A 12,138-nucleotide genomic window follows, 5' to 3' on the forward strand; every position below is an offset into this window, starting at 1 on the left:
GCAATGTTTTCATCCTTGTTAATTTTTCTATTAATTAATATCAAAATCTTATACATGTATTTTATAACTGAATTTTCAGTTAAATTTAAAGTTCTGTTAACAAGAAAGTTACTTTCACTAGTAATTAGTTACTTTGTGCAGTAGCTGAATTACTAACATATGTACTGTTTTGAAGAAGTAACTAGTAACCATGACTTGTCTTTTTTTAAATAACATTTGCAATACTTGTCACACTGGGCCCTTCTTTAGTCTTTAGTTTATATTTCTTATTAAAACTTCATGTGTGATATACATTTGTATTTAGTACTTAGTTATGATTTAGAGAGTATGTAAAAGGAAAAAAATGAGAATAAAAGTTGCTTCTCTAGGTTCTTTCAAAAATGTTTCAAGTGTCACTAGCTGCTCTTTATATTCCTCATATCCTAACTTTTCTCCATATGCTGCTTCTAAATTGTGAAATTAGTCAGCCTCACAGCTGAATAGACAGCAAATGATTAAGTGCTGTTTTATTGCACAACATTTTAACAACTGTATAGCATAGCTATAAAAATAATGATAAGAGCTGTTAATTCATTAGGGTGCTGACAGAACCAGTGACACTTGATTGTTTGGTATTGCCACCAGCACCACCAGAATCAGCCACCAGAATAGTTTAAACATCCCTAATTCTGGTAAAAGTCTTTTTTCAATCAAGCTGAGTGAGTTTTTTTTTTTTAGTTTTTTTCTTAAAAACTTAAAAAGTTAATTATGCTGACATCTTTGACCCTTTGAGTAAATATGGGAGTAGTAACTGTGCCAGTCTTCTTCGCAAGACTTTACACTGGCCCAGTCCAGGTCAGTTTGCACAGGGATTAAATGGAAATCTGCTTGTTTTCAAAGGGAAAACAAAGGGCAGTGTTCGTTTCGTTTGTATCTGATAACCTTGGCTCATTTTTTAAAGTGCTACAGTATGCAAAACGTACTAAAGCACAGTGTCTGCAATTAATACATCCTAACAATAGTTTTTTTTTAATTATTATTATGTTCTCTGAAGACAATTTTCTGTTGTAAAATCATGTTACACAATATAGGCCTTGCTGAAGGCTAACTGGTTTTGATGATTTAAAGTGTTTGCCTCTCATCGATTAGTGCTAAATCAAATATCAACAGGATTACTCACATTTGCTAACACACATTTGATAACTGAACTGACTATTGTTTGCCTCATCATTCCTTTTCTTTCAAACTTATTGTGCATTGTTTGGCAAAGCTTTCAAATTCTCCCTGTTTTAAGAGAAAATGATACTTAAAGCAACCTAAATAAGAGTTTGCACTGGAAAAAGTCATTTCATTTGACATTTTAAATATAAAGTCACTTTCATTAATGTCTTTGAGGCATTCTTTCTTTTTCTTGGAAAGAAAACAAAACTCTGGTAGCAAATTAAAATACTGGATGCTGCAGTGATGAGATACATAATATTTTACGCTGGATTAGACCCTGATCCACAGTTAATCCCCTGGGAAAGGTAAATAGCTAAATGTCAGCTAGTATCCTGTTAAACATGCAAATTACAGCAGCTCTTATATGTGTTCAGTTTAACACATCTGTGTTTCCATTTTTTTTTTAACTGTACTTATTTAGCTTATATTGTTTAAGTTGACATAAAACATAGTTCCAACTGAATTGCACATGGCAATAATTAAGTATATATATATATATATATATATATATATATATATATATATATATATATATATATATATATATATATATATATATATATATATATATATAATTTCTATTTCAGTGTGAGGATCAAAAATAAGAATAACTCAAAAAACACACTTAGCAATGCATAATCAAAACTTCAAGAAAATATAAATTCATTACTATTGTGCCATCACTAAGTGATTTAGCAATCAAAAGTATTTAACAATGTTTTTTTAAAATAACTCAATCAATAATTAGATCTATTCTTTTTTTCTCTTTCTGTTGTAGACAAAGAAACTTTCTCTTAGAGGGACTACTGCCTGATCTGTCCTATCAAGACGTATCATCATCAAGGGCCATGAGCTGCTGCTGGGGATACAGCCTTCAAAATCTTTTGACATGGAACACCTAAAATGGAAACACAACTAACTTCAATACTTCAGCTTAAGCGTTAATTATCAAGAAGACATCCTCCTCTGCCGTTTAAATTTTTCTTAGCCTGGCCTTCTTGCCCCTATCTGCACCCCTTCCCATTTTAAATTTGAACTACTGCTCTCTTCCTTTCCCCTGTCAGCTCCAATATCCCCCCTCTCCATTCACCTAAGGTGACATCCAACGCTCTGAATTCAAACCATGGCTGCTAGACAACGTTTGTCCTTCCTGTTTCCATCCCTGCATCTTTCCCTCCTCCTTCCTGCACTGTTGCTCCTACGCCTGCCTGTTATGGTGAAAGGGGACTGCTGGCTGATAGAGGGGGATAAAGGTTACGTTTGGTTGGCTATCTGCAGTCAGAACCAACCTCCGTTTGAGACCATTCCCCCGCACGTCAACAGCACGGTTAGTACGAGGTTATCAGTGAACTTCTTACACCTGCAGCCATCCATATTAAACAATATATGTACATGCAGTTCAATTTATGATAGAGTGAGCTTGAAAATAGCTTCTAGTTTTTGTTACTTTGACAGTGTTGAAGTTTAATCTACACATCCACTTAACCTCATGTGGCAACTTGGAAATGTCACACCTTTAATGCTTGCTTGTGAATTGGCGCTGAATTGTTTGGAAAAATATGAAAAGTGTGCCATTTATTGCCAAAAAGCATGGTATAGAATTAAACTCACTAAGAAAAAACTATGTGTAATTATATTGACTAGAATTAAATGATAAATAGTTGTGGTAATTAAAGGAATCATTTTCAACTCTATAAGTTAACATGTGGTTAGCTGATTCTCAAATTAAAGCAGCCAAGACTTTCAGCAAACCCAGATGCAAAGAATCCTTTAAATAAAAAAGGTTTTTCACATTTTCAAGAAAGGCAAGGCCTGTCCTGTAACTCCTAGGGCGACAAAATATCAGTTGTTTGAGAAAAGGCTGTCTAAAGATAATATGCTGGTGAGTGTTTTAAGTGAATAACAGCACTATTACGTATATAGCTTGTAATAGAGATATAAAAGGTTCAGAATTTACTTTCATTAAAGAATTTTATTATTGGAAATAAAAACTGAATTTTTAAAGGACAAAGGTAACACACTGTATTAACAGTGTGCCTTTTCATACCATAGGGGGCTTAATATATTTGTTATATGCACTCTAATATCAACACTTTTAATTAGATGTATATTTTCTTTATTTTTATTGTTCTTTTGTGAAATCAAATGCACATTTTCCACTCAGGCATCAAACTGTTATCACACATGTCATATATAATGCTATATATCTTATGAAATTAGAGTGTGAAATTTTCCTTATTATCAAAATTCAAATCATCCTAATCTGGCAAGCACTTGATAGCATTTACAGTATGGGTGTAAATTGTCTTTCAATCGTTACCTGTAAACCAACATATTAACAAGAATTATTTTTACATTTTTAAGACATGTAACCTTAAAAAAGTCTGATTTATTTTTTGATAATTAAGTTAAAAAACTTCTGGTTTAGATTTTGAGTTGATCCTTACAAAATCTAGGACAACGCAGTCTATTTTTCAGATTTGCTTGAGATCATTGTGCTGCAATGTAACTTTATATATTAGCTGAATAAAAGTATGTTTGTGTCTGTAAATATGATAATAATAAAACTTATATTTCTAAGGCGTTTTTCTTGACACCCAAGGTCAACGTATGAAAGATAAAAACACGATGGCAGAAACAACATCAAAACACAGAATAAAAACCACTTAAAAAATAAAAAGGCTAGGACACGGAAGGTAAGGGAAGGAAACAGATGAGTTTTGACTTGTGATTTAAAATGGAGAAGTGATTGAGTTTTTCTATATAGGGAAATCCTAAACAGTGACAGTTTTATTTACTTTAGAATATTAACTCACCCTGTTGAATCACAAATTCTTCAGACTCCAATAGATGTCAATACATGTTTTTAGCATCTTGTACACCCCCAAAAAAATAATTCTAACTGTTTACTTTTAGAAAGAATCTCACAAAATGGATTTGTTAAGAAAATAAAGTCATGTTAAAATATGTGATTATAAATTTTAACCTCTTTGTGAATAGAAATTACCTCTGCTCAGGCTCTTTAGATGCATTTGAGTGCTTTGAATCAGCAACTGAAAAAAATTCCTGGTTTTAATTACAGTGAATGAAAAAAAAATACAGTAATTTAGAAGACAAAATTCTACTTTTCTTAAATATTTATTTATTTATTTATTTTACTTTCGATAGAGAAAGTTCATCTTTATTATTTTTTCTTGTTACCTTCAGGTTCATGACTTGAGGTTGAATGAAAACAAACTCAAAGCAGTGCTATTTACCTCCATGTACCGCTTCACAAACCTTACTGATCTCAACCTTACGAAGAATGAGATAAGCTACATTGAAGATGGAGCCTTTACTGGACAAGCTAACCTTCAGGTTGGTACAGTAGCAATAAATTGAACTTTGTTTTTCTGATTGTTTGTCTCACTTTATTTAAAGTTTTTGATATTAAAAGTTGGCAAAAAACAGCTTTTATCATTTCATCTGAGTTTATATTATGCTTTTATTATGCGTTGGATGCTGTTAGATGTAGAGCAAACTATGCAGTAAGCAGTGTTTTTCTAAGCAAATTAAACCTATACATTCTATATTAAAGCAAAAGTAACATTTAGCCACTAGAGTCACTAGACCTATAACTTAAAATTTTTAGTACCCTTGATAGTAAGTGGCAACACTTCACTGTCACAAAGTTAAACCTTCACCCTCTGTGTTTTTGGAATCTGATAGCAGATCACTTTGGACCAGTAGCTTGAGAGATCATGAGGTTACATGTAAAGACAAGCTCACACTCACCACTTAAGATGAAATCCTAAATAAGCATAGTAAAAATATGTTTGGGGAACTTAGACTGCCTTAAAGCCACGCCGTTGGTCATATGACTCATTCACTGATGGATCCAACCCCCTCACGTTACTTCGACTGGTTTTGAGAAGGGCAGCCCTGGTCATCAGTACATGCCAAGTGCTGTATATGGACGTGAAAAAATATTCTATATATCTTAAAATAAGCTAATATTTGGGTTATAACATGCCAGATATTAGCCTGATAATCCAGACTAAATGGGAGATGAAAGGTGTTATTTAGTCTGGCCCAGATAAATGAGACATTGTAAGATTGTTGATGAGAACAATCTGTTGTTTTTCAAACCATGTCTGTGCCTATTGGCCAACACTCTAACCAATGAGTGCATCTGACTGTGACATAGGAAGCGCAACAGGAAGCTGGTGGGGCTGTGTAAACAAACAGCCTGTGGGTAAAACGGCGGATACATCCTTCCTAAAAATGAATGAGCGTAGAACCTCTTCCTGCTTACGTTTCAAATAATCCTTCCAAAACTGATTCCAAAGCTGAGTCAAAAATCGGCAGCAGTCATTCACACACGGCTATGCCGAGAGAGGGCCGCAGCAGACGGGCTGCCATTAGCCTGGCTGCCATTAGCCTCAGGGCTCCGCTGATGGCCACGGTCCTCTTAACTTCGGAATTTATTTTTATAGTTGCGCATTAAATCAGTAAATGGACCATATAGTGACGCTTTAAAGTAGAATATTCTTGCCTCAAAATTTACTTTTATTGAATAACAGCAACAGAAAGAGAACTTTTAACTTTCAATGGAGCGCTCTATTGAAAGCTGCTGCTGCCGCAGTGCATGCTAGTGTTGTCCTTTCTCCAGCGTCGTGCAGCGATGTCGTCATGCCCTCAATCCCCGCCCGCTTTGCATTCAGACATTCAAAACACATCTCTGCATTGTGAGTGGCCTGCCAGATTTAGGGCCTGGAGCATTGATCGAGGCTAGACTAACTCGCAGGCAAAAATTATTTTGGCTGCTGGCGGGTGCTAGTTTACTAGGCTAGCCAGATTTACACACCTGTTACCATAAGCAAAAAAGTACAAGAAAATAAAAACACAAGGTAAAAGTGTCCAATTTATTTAATAATATAAGAGGTTGAAAATACATTAAAATCATATTGGTATTTATTGCATGGGCATAGTGTTGCACTTATAGCAACTATGTGTCATATTTTAAAACAGAGTGAGTTCTGAGACACACCAGAATCAGGGTTATTCTGATTTGAGCAGATGGGTGGCTTATGGAAAAATATAATCTTCAACCTTACCATAAATGTGCTCCTTGTTATGTCTGTAGCAAACAGTATACAAGAGAAGAAAGATCTCAGAATGACTTACCCCATTTTTAGCAGATAGCCAAGTGTTATTTACAGTTCATTTTGAAAGAATTAAATCCTTGAGTATGTTTTCTCATTATTTTATGAAATGTTTGAAGAACGTACTCTGTCTTTCCTTGTCAGGTTCTACAGCTGGGTTACAACAAACTGACCAATTTGACTGAGGGAATGTTGAGAGGCCTAGGGCGATTGCAGTGCCTCTTTTTACAGCACAACCTCATTGAGGTCATTGCCAACAATGCCTTCTGGGAGTGTCCTAACCTTAGCAGCCTGGATTTATCTTTAAATAAGTTGGCCCGTCTTGACCCATCTACCTTTACTGTCCTCAACAGGCTAATGGTTTGTGAGCTTGCAGGAAACCCATTCCATTGTGGCTGTGAGCTCTACAATTTTTTGACATGGCTAGAGGAGTTCAACAATGTAACCCACACTTATGACCGCCTCCAATGTGAAACTCCAACAGAACTGACAGGTTACCCACTCCTGGGTCCAGTCCCTGGGCATGGAAGAAATGCCCGGTACATCCTTTTATCTGTCTGTCGTGATGGCGTAATTATTCCCGGAATGACCTCCCAGATGCCAGATCCAGATGGGTCAGGAATGGATTTAGACGGTTCCGATCTGGGTCTATACCCTCAGCCAACCACAACATCTACAGCTGATCCCAACTATGTTTCTCAGATTTCCATTAAACTTGAATCAGTCTCCCTGTCCACTGCATCACTGTTTGTGCAGATTCCAAAGCCATATAGTAAGATGTTCATCCTCTCCCAATATAATGATACCTTCCCTACAGACATAATGCCCCTTACAAAGAAAAAGGAGAAGATTCCTATAGATAAGCTGAAACCACACACTAATTACACTTACTGTGTGGCTTCTGCAAGTAAATTGCAACGCTACAATCATACTTGCCTGTCTTTCACTACAAGAGCTATTGGCCCAGAGGACCTCCGTTCCAATCCTTCCACAACTACTCACTACATTATGACCATCTTGGGATGTCTCTTTGGTATGGTGATTGTGCTTGGACTTGTCTACTACTGCCTCAGGAGGCGACGCATCCAAGAAGAAAAGGAAAAGGCTATAAGCGTGAAAAAAACAATCCTGGAGATGAGGTGGGGGAATTTATTTTTAATATGTAGATCAGGGGTGCTCAAGTCCAGTCCTCAAGAGCTACCATCCTGTTACTCTTAGATACATCTCTTCTCTAACCAGCTTAATCAAAACGCTCAATCCCCTCATGTAGCTCAGCAGAGGCACGGTAACGAGCCACTCATTTGATTCAGGTGTGTTAAAAAAGTTGCAGGAGCTCTTGAGGACTGGACTTGAGCACCCCTGATTTAGATAATTCTAGTTTTTTGGGGCTACATACCTTTTTTGTTTTGTTTGATTTTTTTTTTATTTTGGTTCTAAAAATAATTAACATCTTGATAATAAGTTAGGGTCCAAGGGCAACTTGTTTTTTGCCTTTTTTTTTCATTATGTAAAACTAAACAAGTCTTGAACTATTACTTGGGGTAGTGGCGGCCTAGTAGTTAGGGCATAGAGCTTGGAATCCTGAGCTTGGAATCCACTCCCACAGCCTGCCACTCTGGGTCTCTGAGTCAGACCCTTAACCCCACACTGCTCCCTGGGTGCCCCAAGATTCCAGCCCGCTGCTCCCCAAGGGGATGGGTTAAATGTAGGCACTTTCAATGGGAGTGGTGGCCTTGTGGTTAAGGCATTGCGCTTGGAATTCAGAAATTTCTCCAATGTGAGATCAATAAATTTCAGTTATAATTATAGTGAATTTTCCAAACATATAAGGCTTAAGGCCATATTATTTTTGCCTGATTTCTTACGGCTTCCATTAAAAGGGAGAAAATGTTTATGTCATTGTATTTTACTAAAATGCAAAAAAAAATAAATAAATAAAATGCATTTCTAAAGCAAATATTTGCTTCTTTAGGTATGGCTCTGAAGCAGCTGCAGCTGTTGCCAATGACCCAGGTGCTATCCAGCGTCTTCAGGAGCAGTCCCACCACCACCATTCAGGAGGAGCTGGAGGCAAGCCTCCACCATCAACTTCTTCTAGCACAGGGATGCTGCATGGATCAGCAAACACAAGTTCTTCTCGCCTAACTTTGCCCCAGGGGGAAAAAATGGCCTCTGCCTTCTCTGAAGCAACATGCAGCAAGAGTAACTACATGGATGTTAGGACAACAGGAATCGCTGGCGACAGCAGAGATGGCGTAGTGATTGCTGGGGGAATTGGAGGAGAAGTAGTTGTTGATATGCGTGGTGTAGCTGAAAATGGAACAGGGGCTGGGGAAGATTCGGATGACGATGGTCACGGCTCAGCATCAGAAATTTCCACTATCGCTAAAGAGGTGGACAAAGTGAATCAGATCATCAACAATTGTATTGATGCCCTTAAGCTGGATGCCTCTGCCAATACTGTGACGACAGCTGATGATGGTAACTCTCTGTCTTCCTCCCAGCCTCCTTGCATGGCCCCCCTTCCCCGCAATCTTTTGCCTCTCTCTACTGTGTCTACTGGAGATCAGATCATGGCCTCTTCTCCAAAGGTACACCCAAAGTCTCAGCCACACCCTCATCCTCAGCCACAACCTCAGTCCCATCCTCAGCCTCACCCACAGCTACATCAGCAGCCGCATCCCCCTTCAATGGCCCCGGTTCCCCTAGTCATGCCTCTGTCGGAGCGGCCTGGCATCAGTGGAGGTGGGTTTCTTTCCCCTCCTTACCGTGACCCACCCCCAGCTAATGCAGTACGGCCCCTTCAGAGGCAGCACAGTGCTGACACTGCTGTAGTAAAGAACCGTTGTGGTGCTCCTGCTGCTGTACCTGTCAAGAATACAAGAGTGTACAATGTAGAAGTACCGGAACAGCGAAATGACCCACCCAAGTATCCAACAGAGAAGGGGAATCCTGCTGTTTGTGGTGGGATGGGTGGAAATGGGGGACCTGGTGGTGTAGGAGGCTGTGGTGGAAATGGAAAGGGAAATATAAATGGTGGTGGAGTGAGTTTAAATGGTGGTGGTATAGGGTGCAATAATGGGAATGGAAGTGGATGCGGGGCCTCTGGGCCTGGACAGCAGCAGCATCACTTGGAGGTTCAGCCAGACTACCACAGCTCAGAGCACCGACACTCCTTTCCTGCACTCTACTATGAGGATAGCAATGACTCACCTGCCCAAAAGGCCTCATTCCTAAAGCCACTGGGGCGCACAAAGAGGGATGCAACAGCTACCTACTCCCAGCTGTCTCCTTCTCGTCACCATAGTTACAACTCTGGGTACTCCTCGAGTCCAGAGTACACATCTGAGAGCACTCTACGCATCTGGGAGCGTTTTCGACCATACAAAAAAAACCCACGTGAGGAGGCCTCCTACATAGCAGCAGGACATGCCTTACGTAAGAAGGTGCAGTTTGCCAAGGATGAGGATCTTCATGATATTTTGGATTATTGGAAGGGTGTTTCTGCCCAGCAAAAGATGTGAGTTGAAAAAAAAACTCTAATATTTCTTGGGAGATTTTAAGTTGAAGAGCAACAGCAGACTAATGCTGGGGTGGGATAAAGCCTTCTGCAGCGGGGTCTTGTGACTTGGGTTTTCATCCAAAAGACCCAGAGTTGACATATCTGTAGGTGATTTTTTTTTTTAAACATGTATTTGGTGACAGTACATAGACATTTTTAATGGTTGCACACGAGGCTGGTGTTTGTCACCACAACTCTCAGTAATCTGGTCACCTGATGACCTCATGCTGGGCACTTTGGTCCTTGCAGGCTTTAAAGACATGTAAGTCCATTCTAATCAGCAAAGTTAAAGTGGTGATACACATCTTCTACCTCATTACTGGTACAATGTAGCTCAACTATCTTAGTAGAAGCAGCGTGATTATTACTTGAGCCCTTTTTTTCCTAATTCCTTCAAATATTGATTTAAAGGACAGCAATTCAGCTGCACTACTTCTACGTGGGCTGCTATGAAAAGATAAATTAGAGTGGTAGAAGTTTTTTTTTGTAAAAGGTCTTTTTGTATACAGGCCTTTGGGGAGAAACATTAAATCATACTTATCATTATCATCCTTATTGTTCTCCCTGGCAATTAGCCAGTGTAACAGCAGGTCAGGGATACTGTTTGTTGAGCAAAATGTTATTGATGTTAAACACCCAATGGTCTGTACATACGGGCTGTGGGTTTTAATGTGCAAAATCCCCTTTTAATTGCTGAGGGAAGTGGGAGCTGAGTCATTATTTATCTCATGCTCAGTATAAGAGCAAAAGAGTTTGATAATAGACACGAGGAATCAACCTGGAAAGGTTTGTGAGAACTTCAGAAAGATTAGAGTTTTGCTCATTTTGAATTTTTAGATGTTGTGAGCAAATAGTCTAAAAAAATGTACAGGCATTTTGCCTCATTTCCTTGTGTACATTTACATTTCAATAGGCTGAGTCATACTAAAATTACTTTACGGTAAGCTGTGTGAGCAGAAAGTGCAGGTGTAAGCTTGTGTGCTAAATAGCCAAGTAATCACATTTTGGAAAAGAAGCAGATTGAGAGCAGGTTAAAGGTTTCCTGTGAACATCCTACTGCTAAAGGGATGTGAAAAAAGGTCTAACGGTTTTCTTGCTGTGGCTGTATTATATCAAGGCCAGCCTGCACCAAAATGCTCTCTGCAATACACAGTAAATGTTGGTTTAATAACTGATTTAAGGGTTACTTTTTCTGATTTAAGCTGAATGAAGTTTGAAGAAGAAAAAAAGTCCACCTGTGTTTGACAATTCTGACAAATTGGTAGCTTGCTTCGGACCAAAGTGCCCTTAGGAGGTAAGGTTTTAATTATTTATTTCATAACATTTGATCAGATACTGTATACACACACACACACACCAACAAACCCACACACGTGTTTAAGAAAAAGAGGAGCAAGGTTTGAATTCCACTTTAAAGTCAGTTTTAACACAAGTGTCTAAATTTAAGAAAATTGGAGACCAACTTACCTGGTATGACTACAATGACATAATCAGTGTCAGTTCCTGACCAAATTTACAGTACCAGGACTGTAGCAAGCAAACAGAAAAGTTTGGAGAAAAAAAGTCAAGGGACCAATCCTTTGAGTTTCTGTCCCGGTGCATGTCATCATAAGAATTTCATTTAGCATTATATTTTCACATCAGGGGCCATAACATAAGCATCACCACCATAAATTATACAATTTAATCTCACACTACCCTATGTTGTTTACACCAAAAATGATTCACCCATTCTCTGTTGCCATGTTAGGAATTTTATCACTATATTTAGCAACATTTCAGAACCCTTAAGTTACTTTTTTTAACCAAAAATGTGGCATTTTTTCCCCGTGCTGTTGGGAGTCTTTGGTGACAACATGAAAGCACTGATTGCTCTAAGTTTACTGTGAGTGACTGACTGACTCAGCCCCTCCTTCCTTCAAAACACTGGCAGGGTGGTCAGACTAGTTCAGAGAAACAACTGTTTTCTGTGGTTTAGGAGACTTTGGTGATGACTTGAAGGCACTAATTGCTCTGACTTTACTGTCTTCACCAAACAGAACAGTGATTGTTGCTGAAAGCTCCTCCAAAACATTGATAGGTAGTCAGAGTCAGCAGCAAGCCATACCTGCAGTCTGGGGGAGAAGAGCGACTCCCCTCTGTTTTCCCGTTGAAAATGAGTCACACATGCAAGTTTACACTGCTTTTGCCCTTTCTAAAGTGGAATATAAATATATATTGAAAACATTGTTT

General features: G+C 38.5%; 1 protein-coding gene across 1 annotated transcript in view; it reads left to right on the top strand.

Annotated features, from left to right (window-relative positions):
* Window positions 1–10,543, top strand: part of LOC119786989 (protein phosphatase 1 regulatory subunit 29-like) — a 220,967-nt gene extending 210,424 nt beyond the window's left edge. Inside the window, exons 4-7 of the mRNA XM_038290610.1 lie at window positions 1,979–2,527; window positions 4,408–4,557; window positions 6,489–7,483; window positions 8,317–10,543. Coding sequence (XP_038146538.1) covers window positions 2,324–2,527; window positions 4,408–4,557; window positions 6,489–7,483; window positions 8,317–9,868 — 2,901 coding nt within the window. The 5' untranslated portion in view covers window positions 1,979–2,323 and the 3' untranslated portion in view covers window positions 9,869–10,543. The remainder of the gene's footprint in view (window positions 1–1,978; window positions 2,528–4,407; window positions 4,558–6,488; window positions 7,484–8,316) is intronic.
* The last annotated feature ends 1,595 nt before the right edge of the window (window positions 10,544–12,138 follow it).

This window comes from Cyprinodon tularosa, unplaced genomic scaffold (assembly GCF_016077235.1).
Source record: "Cyprinodon tularosa strain WSP-4 unplaced genomic scaffold, ASM1607723v1 ctg285, whole genome shotgun sequence".
Classification (NCBI taxonomy): domain Eukaryota; kingdom Metazoa; phylum Chordata; class Actinopteri; order Cyprinodontiformes; family Cyprinodontidae; genus Cyprinodon; species Cyprinodon tularosa.